Genomic DNA, 24,311 nt, shown 5'->3' with positions numbered 1-24,311 from the left:
AAAGTTGTGAGTAACTTTAACAACCCAAGATATAAACATGATTGTGTACAACTGAAGCTGGAATAACCATAGGTTTGAAAATTTGCACTGTTACATAAAAGCTGTCTGGGATAAACAGGACATATATGTCACTGCTGAAAGAAAAATTTGCAGTCATTAAGATGATAACAGCTCCACTCTTGAAAAGTGAAACAAAACAAAGCTACAAATATGTAGTGTGTAGTCAGTCTTAAATGATTTTTTTAAAAAAAAAAAATTATTTATTTTTCAACAGAATAGTTTTCATGGTGTTCACTGCTTGGTTTGTTATGAACAGCTCTACTTGGCTGTTACTTAGAACAGTCTTATTTTCCTAATAACAAGCAGAGAACTAAGATAACATACCCAAGTCAGAGATTTTGGCCTCTGCTCCTAGGAGAGAAAAATGAAATAGCAAGTACTAAAAGAACAGTGATGCAAAAAGAGTTTTGATGCTGATACAAATTCAGGATTTCTATTCTTCCCAGACTACCACTGGACTTACCACAGAGTCATCTCAACCATTTTGCCTTAATTCTACACAGAACTGTAACACCGAATATGAACCACAAAACTACCCCTTGCACTACAATGCATGATTCTGTATGTTAATACTAAACTCACACACACAGTGCAAGAGCTTAGGAATAAAGATAGCTCGATGTCAAAGACAGTTATTTGGAACAGGAAAAAAGAAAATAATTAATGGACTGGTTCAGTTAAAAAAAAAAACAAAAACAACAACACAACCTAAGATCCAATTCTAGAAAAAGAAACTGGCAAGGAGAGCGGGAATTCAACATTAGGGTACGCTTCCTTTCAGTCAAAATCCTAACATCACTGACAAGAGTTAAATTAAAACAACAGTTCTTCCAAACAGTAAATCAGGAAGGGAAACTTCACAGATTTGCAACTGCAAAACCATGCTGAGCAGAACTTAACCAAACAGAACAACTGGAACAACTGGAGACGATGATGCTTTAAAAGCTTCCCTTAGACAGGGACAAATCACGGAAGTTATCAGAAACCCAGACTTTTTTAACAGAGTTTCAGTCAGGTAACTAAAGAACACAAAGAACAACAGAAAACAACAGGACTGCTGCAATACTTGTAACAATAAGTGATCTTGCATTGAAATAAAAACCTGAACACCTTTGGAATAGGGTCTAAAAAAATTATAGTATCTAACCTACCATAACAAAAGCTTCATTAAAATGTTCTTTTCCAACAGAAAAATCTCTTTACAGAGAAATACAGCATAGAGGAAAATACCTTAAAAACCTTTTCCCTAAAGCTTTACAAATCATGGTTGGATTATCTGGATTTATCCAGATAATCAAGATTTATCAAGATCTGATCAAAGATTTTTCTAAAGATGAGACATTCGTAATATTTCTTCTGTATAGGTTTTCTGGTGAGAATAATACAGCTAAATTTACACCACAACCCCATGTATTATCCGCTCACTAATAAATTAGTTGCTTCAGGGACTTTTCCCTGGTAAAGACACTAATTTTGTTCTCTTCTCTCCCCAGCCGCATTTTTACAAAAAAACCAAGATGTCCAGAAATGTCAATATCTATGAAACTTGGGTGAAACTGGCGAAAGGATTCAAAAGTTATTAAAAAAATCCCAGACATACAAACAGTGTGGCTATATAGGCATCACTTCTAATCACTAAAAAAAAAAAAACTTACCTAGTTGCAGTATCATGATTGTATCATTGAAGGCACGTGTCACTAATCCAAAATGTCTATGTAGGGGATAGCATAGCACTCGTCTTCCAAAAGATACCAGGACATCATGAATGCTAGTGAAACTCTGTGTGTAGAAGTGAAAAATCTGAGTTAGTCTGTGTGCTTTTTCATACAAGGAATTAGGGGTTTGTTGTTTGTTTTCCTTTAAGGAAAAAAAAATCACAGCAGAATAGAAAAAAAAAAGCACATTTTTATATATTATGCATCTAAAAATCTGTATTTTAATAGATATGGAAATCAACATGTTAAATAGAAACAAGACACTGCACATTTAGTTTGCATGGCACGATAACCGAAGTCCTATTGGTTTTAGTGGTTTTGAATTAAAAAAAGAATGTAGAGAACATTAGAATAAAACATCTAGCTCAAGACTTTGCCATTCTTTAGATTAAAGCAATAAATTACATCTGTCCCACATTATTATATATATTAAGGGGAAGCTATAAAAAGCCTTTTAAGAATAAAGAAAAATTAAAACCACATGATATTAACAAAATACATGTGTACATATAAGATCTTTAAAAATGATACATGACTCTGCCTTTCATGAAAATTATAGATATTCAAGACAGGGATAAATATATCTGCCTAGGGAAAGCAGTTCATTGTCCTCCTTTATGAGTGAGGAAGACCTCTAATTTACTCAGGCCAGAGGCATTAATGAGTTATTAAAGACTTTCGTAAGAGAGTGATTTCCTTTCCAGCTTTCACTTTTCAAGACAAAATATTCCATTTATGAATTCAAGTAAAAATACCTATTTCATCTTGAACTCTCAATTAATTAAAATTAATAAAAATGCTTTGCTGACAGCCAGCACTTTTTTGCATTATATGACTACCTCAACCCATTTTTCATTTTAATGGGTTGCCGGTAAGCATTTAAATAATTTATTTTTTGTTATTTAATATTTAGAGTCTAAGGTGTGTACATGTCATGCACAGTAAAATGGCAGTCAGTTCAAACAAACCATAGCTGAGGCAATTTTGTTTACAGATTGATGAAAACACCCGCCTCTACATGGTTTGTATAACAGATATAGTTATTAACAGCTTTGTGCCAGGAGACTGAATTTTCTGGGTGTGAAATATACTGTTGGCACAGGCTGCGCCAAGAACTGCTACATTGTAGGATAAGCACATGCAGAAAACTCCTTCACTATGTTAGAATATGGATCTGAAAAAAAAAGATAATCAAGAGTTAAAGCAATCACTGCATTTTAACTGCACTCCTTTGTGAGTTGCTACTGCAGATGATTCAATTGGAAACAAATGAAAACAGATCTAGAAAACCAGACGTCATAGAACAAGTTATGTCTGAATACAACTCTTGCCAGTAGTAGAAACATTCGAAGGACTGAACCCCAAAATCCTGGCAAATTTCATTTTTGATTCTGCAAACTGAGACTTGGCTCAGCAGTTTCAGGAATGAGGACGGGACAGTGCTTTCTAGCTTGCTGCAATCATAAGAAATAATGGATTACAGGTTAAGTCTCTTCCACTTTCAGCTCTGTAACAACTTAATTACACAGGCCTGTGTGCTTTCAGTAAACAATCTGAAAGTGCAAAGAATAGAATTTGGTTTGTTTCCTCTAATCTGTGTTGGTTTCAAAGGGCTAGCAGCAACTAAATAAATAGGGATGCAGCCGGAATGCTGAAAAGAAGGGGGCGAGTAAACCAACACGCGTCCATTAACTAACTCCACAAGAAACCTGAAAGAAAAATACTCAGTGAGTGTCTGAAAGATCACACAATCCATAAAGCCTTAAGGAGACAACAGTTCTACAGCTACAGAACTGAGGTCTTTTTGCAACAAGAATATGGAATCCAGCTTCTCCATGACAGGTGAAAGAAAAACAACCACCCAACACCTTTTGATTGAATTCTAAGAGCTTTTCCTATCATTGGATTTGCATTTACTTCTGGGTTTCTCAGTTCTACTCTCCAACATACTCTGAAGCCACACAGCAGAATGGAGAAGCCAGAAGCCATCTGATTTACAGCCAAGAAAAAGAACAAGCTAGAAGTGCAGAACGATAAACTAGGAAGGTTGAAGAAAGACTCTGCAGTCAAAACCCTCAGAAGTGAACAATAAGCTGCTTTATTAAGGCCTGCCCTCTTCAAAAGTTATTAAAATATACATCTGAAGTATGACTTAAAGGACACAAGAACACTAAGAAATCACATTCCCTACTTGTTATGCCCTTTATACCCATTCTATTTTAACATGCTTTAGCCAGTCAAACGGGAAGATACCTATGACTTCTGATCAAGGAGCCAGAAGGCTGTATTTTCTTACCCTAAGCATGGGGTTGCACACACATGCTGTGGACATATGTGAGGAATAATTACAGTTACTTCCTAAATAAAGGTCAAGACTCGTGAATCAAGCCCAGGAGCTAGGGACAGCGTGTAGATGAGCAGCTTTTTCATAGTGCCTATCCTTAGCTTTTCCAGAATGGGCCAGAAGGTGGCCCAGTACCCAGACAGAGCAGAGGTCATACTCCAGCCTCTTGAGGCTACTAGTAGCTGGGAGCCCAGAAGTCACAATCAATTTCTTATAATATTTATTAAAAAAAGGACATACACTTCATTCATCTTCAACACTGACGGAGTGAGCTCTCCACAAAAGCAACATACGATACCAAAACCAAGTAATACAGCTAACACATAATGCAAAACTTACCTCCAGTTTTAGTTTTAACTTACCTCCAGCCAGCACAATGTTGCACTCAGTTTCCTGACGTTCCAAGATGATTCAACCTGATTTTAAGAGGAGACCATAAAACAAATATTATCTAATTCAGCATTCAAGACTGCTGGCAAAGTATTTAAGATAACATTCTGGCAGCAATTTAAGAACCTTTGTGAATATGAAGCAGTAATTATATTATGTGCATTGAAATAGCCACAGGACAGCATTAAAAATTATATTGCAATGCAGATGTTAAATAACTGAATCGCTTTCCATATTGGGAATATCTAGCCTATGCACAAAGCCTTTAAAATACAACAGCAATCGCAGAAAAATGGTATTTTAGTGGAATTCCGTCCCTTTCACCAAGCAACAGAAACTTGTATCAACAAAGCTGAAGCTAAAATGCTTTGTTTCATGAAAACAGCTCAAGATTTTGGCTTTCAGAGAGGGTCCTAAAGCCAGCAGTACATGTAAAATGTCATTATTCTTAAAACGTGACAGATTCATAGTATTTGTGTGGTAGTTTGGTCTAGTGGGATGATCAGGGCAAAAAGCCAGGAAACCTTGATCTATCGTCCTGGCTCTAGTAAAGATTTGTGTGGCCCAAAAGTCTTGGTTTTCCTATTAAAAAGGAAAAAAAAAAAAAAAAGAAAAAGACTTACCACAGTGTGTTTTCCACATATACCATATGGTTATTGCAAAGATCAATAAAGAACTGTACAGTTGTGATCCTTGCATATTTGCAATTTTGTGCAACACTAACATGAATACAACCACGACAGATTATCCCATTGAATAAGCAGGTCTGGACATTTCTGCCTGCCATTTTAAAATCTGTGCCCTGCAATTCAGTCTAATTAAGACAGAATGGTTTTGATTACATGTGCTAATATTTTGACTAAAAGCCTTACAAAAACATCTCATTGGTTAATACCAGCAGAGGAGATGCTGGGCACAAAGTTGTATCTGGGAAGAAGGTCCATTTCAAAAAGGCAAGCTATCCACAGAACAGCATGGAATCTATTCTAAACTTCTGCTATTTTCTTAATTCTTTATATCCTGTAAAAAACCTAGGATACAGAACATAAAATCAAGCTGGCTGCTGCTTGGGTAAGAGATGCGCAAACACCAGAATCCTGAAAATGGAAACATGCCATTCTACCTCCCTCCAATGTTTGAATACTAGAAAAAGAAAACTCTGCATTAGGATTTTTTTATTTTTTAAATGTGTGTCAATTTTAAAAATTTTAAATGCCTCACTCTAGTTTCCAGAATGCCTCAGGAAACACCTTCCATACTCAGATTTAAAAAATAAAATAAAAACCAACACAAAACCACAAAAAAGACTAAAAAAGAAAATCAGTTTTGTTAAAGGCACATAATGGCAGCCTACATAAAACACTAAACACACAGTCTCGGTCCTACAGACCTTATGATTTCCCATGCTTTTTCAGAATCCAAATAGGTAGTGGGTGTTACTACAGACAAATATACCTATTATAGTACTGTCCAAAAAAACCCCAGAAGCATCAATATAAAAAACCCAATTATTTTGTGAAATCTGCATTTACATAAATCAAGACACATCACAATACAAAACAAATTGGAAACAAACAGAAGTGTCTGGAGTCTCCTGCAACTCCACTTCTCTCCTACATCTAAAATGCCACTCCAGAAGAACCAAAGTATTTAGAAATCATCCTAATTTGCACATGCATGCCAACAGCTCAATCTAGAGATATAAAGTCTTTCATTTTAACTTCCTCAATTACGTATTTTTAATGCTTGGAAGTAAGTTCACTTTAAAAGGTGAGTTTCCTAAATGACAGTACAGGGTCCAGTGCTACGTTCCTAAAACATGCTAAATTTTTATTTTTTTTATTTTTTTAACTTACATTCTTGTCTCCTTCATTGACACAGACTTCATAGCAATATGCCAGAAGGATATCAATTAAACCAAGATATACATGATGACGGCTTCTTTTATCCAGAAGATAAGATTTATTTGTGAACTTTCTCAGCTGCTCTTTCTCTTCCTCAGAGAAGACAACTATAAAAAGTAAAAGGATAATTGATTATGAATTTAAAGCTGGCACATTCATTTTAATAGGTGGTAATACTACTTCAACAGTCTCTTTAAAAAGAAGTGTATAACTAATCACAAGTCACTCATCACTCAAGAAGAAGCCTAAATCATTCTTACTTTCATTTTTAACTTTTATTAAACTCTGATATATTCCTTTCAAAGTCAAGTTCCAGCTCTGCAATGTACCACGTGTACACACTGGCAATTTGGAACCCCTCTGAAAGTGCCAAGGACTTCTGTGGATGCCTGGATATCTTACACAGAGATAAACGCACAATCAGGATCCTAGTAAATTGAAGTTTCTTAAGTCCACATTGTATGGGATAAAAATATGAAAAAAGAACAACAAAACCAAATATATTTTCTTATTGTAGAAAAGGGTAATAACTAAAGAAACAGGGAAGGAAAGAAAAGGAAGGGTAGAATTCTGTATTTCCAAGCCTCATCAATTTCGACTCAGGACCTAGGCATGATTTAGGATCTTTGTTTATGCTGTCTGATAACATCCTTCCAGTGTGTGAGGAAGATCAAAGAAAGATCAAAATCCCATCCCCACTGATGAAAGCTGCATTTCCTTCCAAAGAGTTATGGCATCCACCATTTATGACCATCATATTTTGCTTATCTTCAGTGCACCTCATTTAGTTAAGAACGGAGCCAACCAAAAGAATCTTCTCACCCAGTACCTTCTCTTGGGGATGCATAAGGAAGATGACAACAACGACATAGCAGGCATGCTGTGACAATGCATCAGAGTATTTTTCTGGGAAACAGTGGTATAGACATGGATAGCTAAGACTGAATATTGAATGGTAACCCATCTGAAGAGTACTTAAAACACTTCAGAAAAGATGGCAGATTTGCAACGAATTAACAGTGCAGATGAAGTAGATAACTGACTAGAAGCCATCCCTGCACAAACTCAAAGTAAATCAAGAAGCCATTTAGTACAATTAAAACAGCCAGAAGCCAGAGTTAAGAGATTTTCATCCAGGCTGCACAGAGCACAGTCATTCCATGTGAACACATTTACTGAATAGGATAGATGTAGTAAGCACATATTGGTCACACCACAGAAGAAAGTCACAGGCACAAGGTGACTTGACAGGAGAAAGCAGTGTCACTAGCTTGACAGCTGATGTTTTGTTGCATTGAGGAAGTCCCACTCTGTGATTTGTTCAAGCACCAGTAACACTGGAACCAGCCTGACTTTAAAATACCACTCGTTCAAGGAGATTTCTCTGAGGACTGGAACAAGCCTAACACAGCACTCTTGTTACACTTTCGAAACAAGCCTCAAGTGCCAGGGGTAGATACATGATGTACCCCTTAACTCACTGAATCGTAATTATTTATTCAGGGAGTGGGAGGGGGCCAAGCCCAAACCCTTACAATTAATATAAAAATGCCTCTTCAATTGTTCTTTTACTACCTCTTTTTTGAGTCGCTATGTTCTGGCATACTTAGCTGGGGGCAGAGAAAAGCTGTAGGCAAGATGTACAAACTTAAGAGTGTGGAATAATTAATGATTACCACACTGAGATGAGACAGGCACCTGGGGACGGTCAGTCTTTGTGGTTCCCTGAGACAGATCCTTGAATATTGCTGAGCTGCCACCTTCCACCAGCTTCATCAGCACTAAAGACTTCACCTGATAACCCAACAACTCCTGCCCCGACTTGATTCCCTGTTTTTCCAGTTTAGAATTTCGACTTTTAGAATCTTCCACATTGGTATTAACCTCTGGAATCCTTGAGCTACTAATGAACCTGTCTCAACAATCCTACTTGCAATTTTACTGTTCTTATTTCTCTGCAGACTTTCTCACAGTTCTTCCCCAGCAGCACGAGCCAAGGTTAAGTAGCTGGGCATAACCCGCAATCCTGAGCCCTGGACCCCTGTGACACAGGCAGCTAAATCCCTGGGGGGAGCATACAGCATAGGCTACAGAAAGAAAAGGTTACAACACCTAGTAAACCAAGTTCCTTTTTACACCCCTTGCCCATTTTTGTATCATAAGGATGATGATTGCAAATGTGCTTATAGATGTTCTTCCTCAAACACTGCTCATCATCATTTTACACAATCCACATTCTCAGGGATACAATCTGCCCATAAGACATGTGGTCTTCTTTATCCCAGGAGGTTTCTACAAGCTTTCTTTTTTTATTACATGTTTTGAAACAAATGTTTGTGTTGCCAAAGGCACGTACATATGTACACACCTCATCTTGAGACATAAAATTACAAATTAGGAAAAACATTTTTGAATGTTTCTTCTTTATGAACTTTTGTAATGTTTCTATCAGTTTCATAACCATGAAATACTCGATTTAAATTCCTATGGAAACTTCTTGATGAGCGAAATATTTCTCTGGAGTCAAGCCAGTCTCCATTTATTTACAAGCTCCCACAAAAAGAAATTCCAGCTTTTATATCATCTTGAGAAAGCCAATCACTTCCACTTCCTATGATTTAGCACAAAGTGACAATTTAGCAAGACTATGGCAGTTCTAACTCTGTTTTTCTGTTAATGCAATGCAGTTCAGTATTACTTCTAAAATCACAAATATAGATGATGTATCTATATTCTATCAGCAAATTTCTTTATAAGTTCTTAAATTGCATTGATTCTTCAGTGAGTCACCTCTATCATTCATATTAAAATTATCTATAAAACCATATGTGCAATGTTGTAGCACATTTGAAAAAAATTAGTTTCTGAAAAACATAACATAAAACCACTTTGTAAGTTGCTACAGTAGGGTGGGTTTAATGAGATATCACAACAGGGTGTTTACAGTTAAAAGAAGGTCCAATTGGAAGAAAAAAAGGCATTCCAATTTCAGCTAGCTTTCACTAGAAAACCTTCTCCTGGTGTACAACACAATTTATTATAAAATCATATGCAAGTGGCACTCTGACCCTGAAGAGAAGCACAAAAGAGGAGAGGTAAAACTGAAGCTAAAGAAGAAAAAGAAATCCTTAAAAGCATACAGCCAAAAGTTTGCTAGCAAAGACTACTACAGCAGATCAGATTAATAAAGCTTAAAATCACTTTTGATGACTACAGTAATAAAGAATTTTGTTACAAAGAAGCTGAATAATTTGTTCAAATCATCTGGGAATTTATCACAGACAGCATACCTGTTCTGATGGATGCAAAACAGTTATGCCAGCATTTTCCTATTAGGCTGACTTCAATGTGCTTGCTACAGTTGGCAGTCAAGATGCACACATATCAGGAATGCAACTGTTCTTCAGAAACTCAGTACATGCAGTACTGGATCCACTACTGAGAATCCACTCTTCTTAATCAGCAACTAAAAGCTGAGGTTTGTTTTTGTCTCACAGCTGATCAAAATTAATTTCTCTTATCATCAGAGATAAGAAACAGTCCAACACTCAGAGAAAAAAATCTGTTTCAAGTTGTACTAGCAAGCATCTGTTAGATTCCCTAAAATCCACATTCTAAAGAAACACATAAATGTGAACCATACTTCCCTTCTAAGTAAAAAGCAAAGAAACACCTAGTGAAGTTCATGAAACATAGGGGATAAAGTTTTCCTCTAAAATGCAAACTCTCTGAAGCATCATAACATATACAACTGGACCGTAAACACAGAAAATACAAGTCTACTAGACAATTCCCAAAGGTAAATGTTACAAGATGTTCCTTAACCCACTGCAAAGTGCCAGGTGTTCTAAATAAAATTTTTCTCTCTGGAGAAAATACTTCAATTTTACAAACAAGTATCTATCCATTCCTTAAAGTTTTTGAAAAACAAATTATCCAGGCCTGAAACTCATCATGAACACATCAAAACCACAACCTACTTTGTTTTCCTAATTCAAAAATACAAGTTCCTAGTATCAGATTAACAGAACAAGTAAAATTGTACTTACATTTTCTGTAAGTACATATATTAAGCCTGTATTTTGTACACTTGTGTTACCAATGTTTTATCTAACAATACCTGTACAACAATTAATATTAATTTAATGCATCTGCTGCGTACCAAGAACTAAATTTGCAAGTTTTTAAGTTTGATTTTAAAAAGTTTTGTACATTTGTCAGTGCCAAAATCATGCTTCTTATAGCTACAGTATAACTGTGTATTAATATAGGCATGTCTAAAGGAATCAGACAAATCAATCTCACATACAAAGATACTGTTAGACAATACCACAGAGATTGCCCTTACTTTTTAATTATCTCCTTTACTTATTTTAAACTAGACATTCCTCACGTTAAAATAAAAATATTTCAAATTGCTCTTCAGTACCCAACTGTCAATAAAGTACAGTTTAGAGAGGAGGATGAGGCCTGACAGCCAGAGGGTGTTTTGTTGCAGTCTTACTGATATTTTATGCTGCCGATCACAACGCTTAAATTAAGCCAGTGTAAGATCTGTCTCTCAAGACTACTGTGACACTTACTGTTCTAAACGTGTTAGGGGTAATAAGATAAAATGTGCTATCTGGACAGATAGCCAACTTAATGGTCAGACTCGGAGAATCACAGAGAAATACAGGTCAGGAAGGACCTCTGATAATCAGCTGGTGAAAGCAGAGCCTTGCCTTATGGTCGTGTCAAGCCAAGTCTTGAATTCCATAGCTATCTCGAAACAAAATAAATGAGCAGAACTGATCTCCCCCTCTTTTTTTTTTTTTTTAATGACTAAAATAATATGCTACAATATTAAGTTTTTTAAATGTGTACTTCTATACCTTTTAGTTAGGGAATCAGCAACACCAGATAAAGGAGCACAGAGCAAATTCATCAGGAATAAAGTTAGCTATTGATTTTAATGAGTAGCAAACAAGTCTCTTCTTTTCAATCTCTTCCTAAGACATGACAAGAGGAAAGGCAGCACCACTATGACTAGAAAGATGCCCAAATGTTGTGCTCAGGATCTGCATTTCCCCCAGTGCTGGATACTGCCTTAAAAATACTTGATAACAACACTGTAAACTTAAAAAAGTAGCTGAACTAATGAAGCTGATTTTCTATTGATTTGCCACTTGTGCTTGAATTTGTTGCTATCTGATAAGGTATGACAGGTTACTGAAACTTTCCACAGTGTTGACATGCTGCTAACATCCCTTTCCTGTATGGACTCCACAACATCTAAAAAGATGGCACCGAAGATTCAATAAAGCACTCTCTCCCCTGTACACAGGGCCATTTTTGCAGAACTTGTAGGAAGTGGCCATCTTTGAGACCCCCTAAAGGTCTGGGAAGGAGAGTGTGATCAGACAAGCCTTAGTTCTTCAGTAAGTGAACCTAAAGTCCTAAAACCACAAAGCTGTCTTCCTCTGCCTACCTACAGTCACTCTAAACTACGAGCAGTCAAGTCTGGTTTGTTCATCCCTCCCCTTTCTTTACAATTCCTCCATTCAAATTTTAGCTCCTTCACAAACAGCTTTTCTTCCATGTAAAGCTTCCACCCTTCTCTAATTCTCAAATCAACATTTACAGCACATTTCCTCCATATCGCTTCTGACGTTCTTCTTCCAGGCATTCCCCATAGTCACTGCACTTGGACAGTCTTTCTTGGATGTTGTAATTTCCTTTATACTAATTTTTGTCATTATTCTTTAACAAATGTGCAGTTCCTATAAACCATATCAAAACCATACATCATTCTTTCTTCCTCACTGTTCTTGCCTTTTAGAATATGAGATACTTTACAATAGACACCTATCATTTATAAGCCAAGAATTATGCATGAATAAATAGCAATCTTTCCTCACATGAAAAATACTTGCTCTGCAGCAGAACAGTGCCAGGAAGGTACACATGCAGAGTAAAAAAGGTAGACAGAACAATTGCAGAAATCTGATAAAAAAGAAAAGTGATTAATCTTAAACTTATGAATCTATCAGTAATGGTATATATTTGAGCACAGCCCTACTGAAAGGTGGATCTTTAAAAATAAATCGCTTCTCGTTTTATAAAGAGATCAGAAGAAGAGAATGGTCACTGGTAAGCATGATAGGTTACTGTAAACAAAATAAATTACCCCTGGAGCATACAAATGTTATATTAAATACATATGTCAGCCTGAGCCTTTGAAGATTATTGTGTTGCCTAAAAAGGAGTTTTTACAGTTGTGCAATTTGAAGTAGAATAAAAATGAACTTTTAACTAAGTTGAATGTGATTGTTACAAAATACAAACCCTTTCATCTGGAATCTGTAGAAGCAAGACTCTAATGTAAACTTCAGCAGCAGCAGAAAGCAAGCTTTCCAAAAGTTTTATTCCCTCATGGGAAAGGCTGTGTAATCAGTTAGGCTTTACAGAGTATTACTTGACTTGCATTAGACATTGTAAACGCAAACAAAATCTGGGCCGTTCAACTTTAGAAAATGTCCACTCCAAAAATGACATTTTGCTACAAACAGGATGGTGAAACCTGCTCTCTAGTACTTCTTCTGGTTCCTCAGCCATACTGCAAAGGCAATGAACTTAGCTGCCTGGTGGCTAACAACCGTATGGGGAAAATAAACAAAAACCTACGAAGGGCAAGAAAAGAATCACTGCAATATACAGTAAAATGTAGAGTAGGACAAAAGAAGGAAAAGACACTTAGGGCAATAAAAGAAGAAATTTAAAAAAGACAAAATACACACACCATACACACAGGCTGGAGGAAAAAATAAAAAGGTTAACTAAAAATAGATTCAAGGTAAGGACAGAAGAGAGCTGAAGACTTTAAATGCTAATGAGAAAAGCTGATCCAACAGAAAAAAATCTGGTAATGAGACATTAAAAAAACCTGATGATGTAAAAACGGAAGAGAAAATAGCCAGGGATGAAAGTAAGAGCAGTAATCAACCAAACAAAATCTTCAGTTAATTGTAATGCTATGCAAAAAGAAAAAAACAACTAACCAGCAATCTGTATTTCTCCTAATTACTCCTTGTAGCCAAAGACATTATAAAGACAAAAGTAAACAAGTTTTTGGTTCCAAGAAACCAATGACGAAAAAAAAACCAAAAGGCCATCAATATAAGTCAGCAAAAGGAAGAAATGAAAAAAATAATTCTCTTGGTTCCGTGTTTCTGAATAAGAAAATATATTTTTAAAGAACTGGCTAATTTTTATGTTGCTTTCTCACACGAAACTCACTTTTCCATGGAGTAACTTGAAAAGTCGGTTCCCAGTGACATTCATGATTCCACAGACACTGCGTAGGTGGGAACTGTCCTAATGGCAGCAGTAAGAGGAAAAAATACAGGCACCCTAAAAGGTACCAGGTGTCAAATTCTAGTGCCAATACCTCGATATTGTGGCAGCATGTACTGTAATCTACCATCAGTTTTAACATTACCATTCCTACCTTCCTGTCTTACTAAACAGGCATTTACCTTCAATGAACAACCCTCTAAAAAGATACACCATTTCACGTTTGAGGGTAGGGGACTTCCCCAGTATGAGATGCTGCACATCCAACAGCACATGATTTCCATCATCCCTCTTAGTTTCCATGTTCTTGGGAAATGGCTTTGGACAGCACATGCTTAATCAGGAACATAACCTTCCTTCACATAGGACAGACAAATGTTTCTGCAAGCTGGCCATGGCAGTACACCTACCATGAGTTGTAGATGTTTTAAACACCCCAATATTTGAATTCTCTTTACAAGCTGTATGCTTGGAAGTCCTCATCACGGAAGATGACGGAAATTACCCTATTTTAGATGCTTTCCTTTACACAAGGCGTGAATTTGGAACTCAGGAAAAGCAAGAAATCTGGGTACTCTTTACTTTATGCCTCTTTTCCATAAGCAATAAAAAGAAACTGCATGAAGGTTTCAATCCCTCCTCATTTATGCCCTTAAACAGGTTCAAAAATAAACAGAAAATATTTGTATCCAATTTTTATAATAAAAAAGGTTTGACCTCACACCTACCTGCAGGAGTATACATGCATACACAGGCTCAGAGAACTACCACACATCACTTCGCAGAACATCTTGAAACATACTGCAATACGTATAAGGTTTGTGCCCCTAGAGCTTCCGTGATCGAGTACCCTTTGGCTTTTTACAGCTAAGCCATAGCATTCAAAGGCTTCTTACTACAAGCACACTCTAATACCAATGACAGCCTCCTTATCCTTCTAGCCGTACAGCACATCTTGGCCTAACACATTTAGACTTCTCCCCAGTTCTAGTGGAAATAACATAAGATTTCTCAAGTAGTAAAGAAGGTCCTTCGCCTAGCACAGTCATTATTTCTTTTATGTGCCTTTTCTACGTCTCTTCCACTTACTAAGAATGCATACTGGAATATATATTAATGCAGATATGCAGTCAGGAATTCTGAAAAGCTGAATGCAATTTGACTGCATATCTGCATTCTTAATTGCATTCAGCTTTTCAGAATTCCTGAATCTGTAACTCAGATTAGCCAGACCACCCCTTTGATTGGATAAATCATAAAAGCCATATAAAACTCATCCTATTGATGATCAGATTTCAGGTCCAAGAGCCTGGACCCACCTCCTGCCCTTTTGTATTTCCATTCATAAGAGACCTTCAAGTGGAACCTGTACTCCCTCTCATGGTGGTTTCTTTCACCACAACTCACTCCAGTTCAGGAACCTCCAATGGTTTCAGATCCTCATTCAGCAGCTTGCCATCCACAGCCCTGCTGCCATTAAAAAGCAGTAACAAAGTTATCAAAACTGAGGTCTTTCTAAGGTAAGGTGGGATGTGGTCATTAGGTAAACCAAACACCAGGATGGCCTCTTATATTACTTGTATTTCCTCAAGATCCACAAGATTACATGTGCCTCTTCACTCAGCCACACAAAGGTCAAACTAAATTTTTTTGATCATCCTTATTAAATATATACGTGTTATGACAACTGGTTTAGAGAAAAGATGATCCTTTATATAGCCCCATTTTCTCAGTAACTTCCATTAGCAGGCTTGCCCAGCTTTCGAGTAGTTTGTCTGTTGATGTTGCTCCTAAAACCCAGCCACACATGTGTGTGGTTTTCTTCGGAATCTCAATTCAGAGTAAAAATATCCTTTATCGATAAAATCATCCAGCAGCTCTTCATTTTCATTATATTCCTTAACACACGCAAACATTAGCAGTGTTTCATTTACTAAGGAGTGAACGGGTAAAAACAAACAAAAGAACCCCTCACATTCTATTTTCAAGCCTCTTGTACCTTTGTGGAATGCTTTTTAAATCAAATGCTTATGATTAATATAATTAACAATTTCTGCCTTCAGAGGCTGAAAAGAGACCAGTAATGAAGATCAGATTACATTCACAGTAAAATATACAACATTTACCCAAATTCCACTGTTCTTCTCTAGTAGAAAATGTGAAAGTACAGGTATTATTAGTGCAGTAATATTTGTTAAGAACCTCTGGTGAAGGGATTATCATTATCTACTTTAGTAATATCGGATTTTCATGCTACATAGGAAATGAATAAAGGACAATAAAAGAATATACATAATAGCAACTTGTAATGCTCTCTGCAATCACTGTGTACAGAAAGGTAATCTCAGTTACCTGTTAACAGTACTGTTACAAGGTCATCTACTAAACCTGAAACCATCCTTTTTAGTTTCTAAAAGAACACAAAAATCTTTCCTTTGAAAAAGTCTCCAAGACCCATAAAAATAACAGTAGGTTAATAAATGCCACAAAATTCTGTGGTACTGTCTAAATAAAATAAAACATTGTAGAGAAGACATGTTTATCAAACAGGGTTGATACTGGTTCAATCTTCCACAGCTGATTCTTGGAAAACTTGCTGTGAAGTGCCTGCACTACATTCGGAAGTGGGCACAAAAAAACCAATTTTGACTACTTTTTTTTCAATTGAAAATACAACTAGGAAAGGAAGAACAGTTACTTGAAAAATCTGGAAAAAAAGAAAAAAAAAAAAAAGAAATAATCACCAGCAAAAAAGGACCCATTTTCTAGCTACAACAATCGCTACACAAAGACTGGTTTGATTTGACTCCAGACACCATGACTTAGTGACATTAGCAGCTCCTTTAAAATCTTAAAGATTGCAGCATACCCCTAAAAGGGAACTTCTTCATCAATACCTGAAATTCCAGAATGGCCTTTATGAACAGTGAACTCCCAAATTTGTTATGCAGACAAAAAAGAGATCACACACTACACTACATAACTAACAGATAAATGCTCAAGATGAAGTGACCACTTTATGATATACTATCAACTGCTCCACAAACAACTGTCTCAAAGATTTCAGTATACAACTGTCCCACAGAGAAAAAAAAATTTCTTTGAGAGGAGAATTAACAGAATACTGCTCCATGAACAACAGTTAAGACTGAAAACCATACTTTTTCCTTTAAGAACAGTAACCTAGAACATAACACGGCATCACAGCAATTATCATTTAAGCAACAGGTGTGTGTATATATATGTTCTCACCAAATGTACACGTGTCATGGTCCTGATGACTTTCTCCCTTAAAGGCTGCCATTTTTTTATGAGCATCAACCCACCATGGTTTGTACTTTAAGACATGCAGAATAGCTTCATCTTCAAAAAAATCAGCTCTAGAAAGAAAACAGTCATATGCTATTTATTTCATTTTATAGTGTACATGGGTATATTTTAATGCATACTTAGAATACACCTGACTTGGCTCCAGGCTATTTTCCATACACGAAGGTGAACAAACTTGATTTGTTCTGGATGTTTCTAAAGCAAAACATTGCAAAAAGAGGACTTCTCAGACAACGTCACTGGCAGCAAACTTGATTTTATTGGTAAGCTCTCCCACTTTAAAATTGCATTTACTTTAGGTAGAAAGGGTATGCAGCTGAAGGGCACAGATAAAGTAGGAATGGGGATGGACTTTTAGGTAAACAAGGGCATGCTGTAGGTGGAAAAAGAAGAGTTGTACATGAATTCTAGAAGAGAGATTACCTCCATCTCAGAACAAAGACACTGTAGTAAAAAAACTCAATATAGTAATTCTAGGAGGATTTAAACTAAAGGATTCAAGTTCTAAGCCTCCTCTTACCATTTTTAGCTTTTTCTTCAAGCCAAACAATAGTATAAATACTGAGAACTAAAAAAAAAATGCAGGAAATTTCTTAATACCTTCTTAATCATTATATAAAACCTGCCCAGTCTACTGAACACATAACGTAATTTGATTTACTCTAACACTGACAGACTTTTTGTTGCCTTCCTTCAGTGTCTTTGAGTAACTTAAAGATATCAGCCAGTATTCATTTTTCTCAAAAGCAACAGAACACTTCTTTTTGCCACCATTTCTCCCAGAGCTGTCCTTCTCATCAGGGTACACAGGAAAACAATTTTTGTTGAAGAAAGGTTAGTATGATCTGTTCTGAAGCATCCAAAACACAGCCATTAAACTAAACAGTTGTAGCTCATCTCCCAGGCTAGAAGACAGGGTCTAAGATGGAAACTTACAATTACAGTAATTTGCATCACATTATAGGTTAGGAACTACTTCAGTTCTCCTACCTCTCCCCAACAAAACACACCACAAGCACTACTTCTCCCTACTAGGGACTACACCATTATCCCACCAAATCATCTTGCAGGAATCACTGTAGTTAATAGATCTCATGGCTTCAATTTAGTTTACTTATCTGAAAGTTTCTGAACCTAACTTGACCTGAAATACTCCAACTTGAAAGGCATGAAGAATCATCTCCACCTTCATTACATGGGACAAAGCACAAAGAAACACAAAGTCTTGGCTTAGAACTTTTCCTCATTCTGCTGCAAAAAAACCTTTCATGGGATGAAGGCAAAAGTGGCGTAGACAAAATCTTCATAACTTCAACATCAAATTTACTTCCTCATAGACCAGGGTGGTTCAGTAATCCTTGTGTCACAAGGGGAAAACAAAGTTCTGGCATCTACAACCCAAAATGCTGGCAGGGACTGGCTACTCAGCTGCTGAAGAGGTTAACTATGAAACAACGTTCTGCAACAGTTCACAGCTGCCCCTGCTTGAATGCAGACTTAAGCAGTAATTAAACAGAAAAGTAACCCCAAAACAGATAAGCAAGGTCCTGTGTCAGTGTCACACTTATGAATACCCTCTAAGGCCTGCTGTGAGGAGACAAAGAAACAGACAAATAAAAAGTAAAGCTATTATTTCAAAAAATGATCTCAAAATCAATAATTTATTAAAAGAAAATGTGAATGTATTTCACCTGAAGTACTTTTACTTGACCAGGTGAAGTAAATCAATACTCACAGGTAATGATCAGGCTCAAACTTGGCAGCCTCAGCTGCCAGGCGTTTCCTCCTACGTTCATCTACAGGAGTTTGGTCTGGATCCTTAATGTCAATAACATCACTGAGTTCATCCTGCAAATGGAACAAAAGTTATATGACCAAGCATATATGTATGTCACAGGTATGACATACAAGATTTGTTCAGTAAGAGTTTAGGAAGGATGCTTGTCAGCATCACACTGAAATCTCTAGTTGCTTTTCAACTTCCCTTTCAAGTCTTCCAAATTAAGGCTCCATTGTGCAAACAAAACATCAAAATTCCAAGGAAATTTAATTATTTGAAGCTCCTTAGAGTTCATGATACTATGAAATCTATTCAGGCTGCTTTATCATATGGCAGGCAGGTTATTTTGCATTACGATAAAATTTGCAATGTTTAACAAAAGCACACAACCACAACAAAGACAAGATAAAAAACAGAGATGCTGTTCTTGTGACTTCTGAGATTACTCTCACACTCTGAAGTGACCATACATTAATTAATGGGCAATTTCAGTGCCTTTTTAAGCACAATTAAGTAGTGGTACATTAATGCTGATGGGAAATGTACTTCATGAATTTCATGGTAATGAACCAGTGTATATATCCCAACAGAACGTAAATACTTTCTCCATAAATAGCAATCCTTCTGCTCCAAACCCTGAAAATACTACAATTCATGCAATAATGAGTTAGAATTACATAATTAAGTTGCTTAAAACAGCTACAACTTAAATTGCTTAAAGTAAGTATATTACAAAAAAATTAAGTTATCAACTACTATTTTAATAAAAGCTCTGTATATTGCGAATATTATTATACTACCTAGCATGCTACAGGTTGTAGATTAGCTTCAATCCATTCATGAATTAAAGAAAGTGCTGAATGCACAAGACCAAAGTAACTGCATTTTAAAGCTCCTGCCCTACCAATTAATTCACAAAAGCAAATTTCAGCGCATCAGCGTAACCCTAGCAAATCCAGCAAACTCCAGGTGGGCAGACACCTTGAAGAGTGCACACTTCAAAAGTTTCTGTCTTGTGAGAAATTAAGCTCTAAAACAAAAAGTACAAAGAGAAAATTACTGTGTATTTTACAATTTAAAAAATGTTAATGCAACCACCATAACAGGACCTATACATTAGTCAGCTTTATTTTGTATTATTTTTTTAATTGAGTAATTTCCTTTTTATTTAAAAACAAATTAAAATTCATGCCATCTGAAAGATACTGTACATAGATGCTAAATATGTTTGAAGTCAGAATAGAAGACAATACCAACTATAAAGCAAAAGTGTTAACAACAGACTGTTAACAGCCTGTAGACAGTTTGCGGCTTGCCAGAACTATTCACCTGGCACATGGCCTGCTTCAGACAGGCCTTTTCCTCTGTGCCTTCACAGGCGAGCTAAACCGTGCTGGTGACAGCAGCCCACCTCCAGAGGCCATTTTTACCAAGGACGGCATTCAGCCCTTTCCTCTAACACTGAATCTATAGCAGAAACAGACCAGCCTGTTGACTCTGCTACAAAATTAACTCCATCTTGACCACCCCCTGTTTCTGCAGGAACAAGGATTTGTCTGTGCTACTACATGCAAAAGCAGCATATTCTCAGTCGCATAATGGGATACTGGAGAATAGTTATCTAATGATCCCCTCCTGACTATGGAATGAGCCAGGATGCCTACCCAACATGAAAGTTACCCAGAACTTTTACTATACAAAAAGACAAAAATGCATCTACCTGCAGCCGCTGGAACACCCCTGACCGCAAATTCCCAAATCCATAACGGTACTGTAGTGGTAGCGTGCTTTCTGCACTTTCTTCATAAAGGGTCTGCTCTATTTCCCAGTCAAATTCTTCTTCCTCCTCCTCCTCTAACTCAGCAGAGGCAGCTGCATGTACGCATGGTCAGAGAAAGAAAATCATTACATAGAAAATATATATGATTTAATAGAAAGGCAAACACTGATAACACAAGAAGCTTTTCTCATTTTACTACATCTTTTAAGAAAACTTATACGACACTGGGTCACACAGGCAGCTGCTTACATCAGTAATCCATAGGTCCTGCTCCAAATTCTTCAACTTTCAAAAATAAAAACCAGGAACACTAAAGTTTTTAAGTATACTCACTCAAAGACTGAAATAATTGTTCTACTGATTGCAACAAGATCAGAATTTGATGCTAAGAGAACCCTGACAGGAGCAGAGTGATGTTATCAATAATTTAAGATAAATATTAAAAAATTAAACATAGATAGTCAAATCTTCTTGTCTGTTAAATACTGATGTTAAGCAAGTCATCCACTAGAACCTGTGGTTTTAATTAGCTTCTGCCATTTGAGCTAAAAGTCCGGTTGTGCTAGCGTGTAGAAAGCAGAAGACTCAACTGTGTGTGTATTGTACAGCCACTAGAGGGGTACAAAGATCTACAGAGGATTAGCATACGTTAAGCACATTTTGGAAAAATGTAAACATAACTAAACCTATAAAGATGATATGCATATCACCTAAAATACATTTATTTTTATCCTTAGCCATACTTTCAGATTCATTCACACCCTTGTGTACCTTGGACTAGACAACATAATAGAAATACTTTATTTTTCTACATATATGACTACGTAGATCTATAACTATTTCACTATGTACATGTATCACTACTATAAATATGATCTTTTTTCATACCTATCTCTTCTACTAAAGGTTTTCCTGATCTTGATTTCTTCGGTGCTAAAAGAGACGTCAGCATGTCCAGTCCCTCAAAATATTGGCCAGGAATCTCCTTAGGTAACTGAATTGTAAAAGTTCCTTAAAGGGAAGTCAAAATACAGTTATTGCATTAAAATATCCAAGACAAACAAAAATGTGCATTTTTCATCTAATGAAAAAGGCTCACAGAAACTAGGACACATGCAGGTCGCATTTTATTATGCATCAATCTCTGTGTATGTTTTTAAACTTACTTCACAAGTTTCACAAAAATAAAAGATTTTAATGATAAAGCATGGAAGAGAATATTTAACCAGTTGTGGTCTCTTGACTCACATTGTATAAACACAAACCAACAGAATACAAGCTTTATTTTATTTTGAATCCTTCCACCAATCAAGCAATCAACAGACCATAGGAAACTACATTCAGCGATCTGATTATTGTCTCAAGTCAAGCACGTAATAAAGGCTTTGCAAGCAGCAAATTACAGGTTTTATTCCTTTTTTTAATGAATACATTCATTCCATAATGTACATATCTTCTCCCAGAAATACCTTCCACCTTAAGGTGTGGAGAAAGGCTAATGTCTTCTTTCTTAGACTGCCTCAGGATTATCTCATTTCTCCTCAGCCCTACCTGACTTCTTTGCAGATTTACTAGATTAATGATCTTGGTACAAAACATGTCTAGCCTTCACAGGGCTTGAAGAGGACATGTACATAATTTTTTCATTACTAGGACAGTTCTGAACACATCCTTTGTGCTTAAAGATGGCCTAAATACGTACAATAAATCCTGAGCAAGATTTTTTTATACTATATAACATATGAAAAACTTCACATTTATTTACAGATTAGTATACTTCAATAAAGTTCTATGCAATTCCAGTGCAGCAAAATATAAACTATTGGACAGTTGGTAGCATTTTTAATGACACCTATACTAAGAATATTAACTAGTACCTTTGTCTGTATTATAAGATGCTTTTTCTCTGCCATCTTCTACAATTCTTCCAGGAAGCGTCAATCTGCAGGCAAAAAATGAGATGCCTCATTGAATGCTTTACTAATTCCGCAGCTTAACATCTCAGCCTATAAAAATGTAAAGCACATTCCAAAAGCAGTACAAAGAACTTAAGTACATGACTCCTGTTGACACTAATGTTTACATTCCTGTTTACTCTGAGGGTAGTGAGACAATGGCCCAGGTTCCCCAAAGAAGCTGTGGCTGCCCCATCACTGGAGGTGTTCAAGGCCAGGTTGGACAGGGCTTTGAGTAACCTGGTCTAGGGAGAGGTGTCCCTGCCCACGGCAGGAGGGTGGAACTAGATGGGCTTTAAGGTCTCTTCCAGCCCAAACCATTCTATGATTCTATGACAATGGCAGTCATGGAATTAAATCCCCACGTACTCCAAAATCTTTTCCATAGCTACTGGCACAAGAGATCAGTGCCTGAGACAGAGAAAAATTGTGACTCCTGCTTTCCCAGCTTGTATGAGGCCACAGCCACCGCAGAGATGACGCCCTTGGCACAATGTACAACACTTGGATGACACTGCAATTTAAAAACTCTAAACCAACACACAGTGACAGGATATGAGAACTCATCCAGAGTTCTTGCAACTGCTTACTGAGAATAACTAATGCTATCAGTCCACTAAAATCCCCTGTAGTCAACTAATGTATATAGGGGAAGCACATCCAAGAATAGAGGAAACAGAAAATAAGAAAGGTTAATAGCTTGTCAGCTCTTACATGCCAAAGGTTTTCTTAACATTTTGATACTGGGATTGCCTCTTGTTCCTTTCATGTAACATAGTGGGGAACTTGCTATCTAGAGAAAAGATACAGACTGGAACCTCACTTCCACTCATATGACTTTTCTCCCCTTATGTTATTAGGAGTGCGTCAATATCCATTCTTCACCAAATATACTGTATCTGGCTCTCAACATGGAAAAGACACACTTATTCTACACAGATTACAGACATCCAGAGAATTATCTTGCTGTTTTACAATTAAAAATCTACTGTAAAGTAAAAATCCCCTGTAGTCAACTAATGTATATAAAAATCTACTGTAAAGTAACTTTAGAAAAGGATTTATTTAAATTCCATTTAATGTGATTTAATGCCTAGCAACAGAGAGACCAGATCCATAAAAACAACTCCTTGCACAAAATGGGCTGTCTACAGTATAAAACCCGCAGATGAGGAATGTTCTGAAGGGACCAATATGAAGTTCATTCTCTACTGACTTTTATTTCTTTTATTAAGTTCCATTTTTTAAAATCCTTCCACTACTTGCCTGAGAAAGTACGGCTTAGCATAAAATTTAAAATCTTCCCCTTCAAAATACACATCGAACTCTGAAGCTCTGGCATAAGGTACTTTGATTATTATTGTAAGAAAATCCGGATCCTGGGTCAGCTCAAAAGCTGGAGTTATCATGATGAATCTTACAGGAAAAGCAACCACTGGCTCTGTGGCCCTATCAAAACAGGAAAACAAGAAAAGATTATTGCAGTCTCCAACTTATGAGAGCAAGAAGTGTCTCTTCAAAATTCTACAGGACGACCATTTCAGATTCTCACAGAATTATCTTCCACATACTCATGACAACAACAAAAAAAAGCGCATTATCAAGAATTTCAAGGGATCATCTCTCTTCACTTTACTGAAAATTGAACAGAAATGAATGTAAACATCTGGAACACAGGAAAGCACGTGCTATATTCAACATAAAAAGCACACTAAGTT

The 24,311-nt window shown here is 36.5% G+C and overlaps 1 protein-coding gene across 1 annotated transcript in view; it reads right to left on the bottom strand.

The window, feature by feature from the left end:
* The window catches only part of SHQ1 (SHQ1, H/ACA ribonucleoprotein assembly factor), a 52,870-nt gene extending 28,848 nt beyond the window's left edge, over positions 1 to 24,022 (bottom strand). The window contains exons 1-9 of the mRNA XM_009883570.1: positions 23,860 to 24,022; positions 22,516 to 22,580; positions 21,527 to 21,649; positions 20,579 to 20,730; positions 18,814 to 18,926; positions 17,001 to 17,128; positions 6,366 to 6,520; positions 4,482 to 4,535; positions 1,716 to 1,839 (exon numbers count right to left, since the gene is read on the bottom strand). Of these exons, the coding sequence (XP_009881872.1) occupies positions 1,716 to 1,839; positions 4,482 to 4,535; positions 6,366 to 6,520; positions 17,001 to 17,128; positions 18,814 to 18,926; positions 20,579 to 20,730; positions 21,527 to 21,649; positions 22,516 to 22,580; positions 23,860 to 24,002 (1,057 nt within the window). The 5' untranslated portion in view covers positions 24,003 to 24,022. The remainder of the gene's footprint in view (positions 1 to 1,715; positions 1,840 to 4,481; positions 4,536 to 6,365; positions 6,521 to 17,000; positions 17,129 to 18,813; positions 18,927 to 20,578; positions 20,731 to 21,526; positions 21,650 to 22,515; positions 22,581 to 23,859) is intronic.
* Positions 24,023 to 24,311: the final 289 nt, after the last annotated feature.

Source organism: Charadrius vociferus, unplaced genomic scaffold (assembly GCF_000708025.1).
Source record: "Charadrius vociferus isolate BGI_N301 unplaced genomic scaffold, ASM70802v2 scaffold324, whole genome shotgun sequence".
Classification (NCBI taxonomy): domain Eukaryota; kingdom Metazoa; phylum Chordata; class Aves; order Charadriiformes; family Charadriidae; genus Charadrius; species Charadrius vociferus.
The sequence above is the reverse complement of the archived record's forward strand: the minus strand, read 5'-3'. Positions and strand labels throughout refer to the sequence as shown.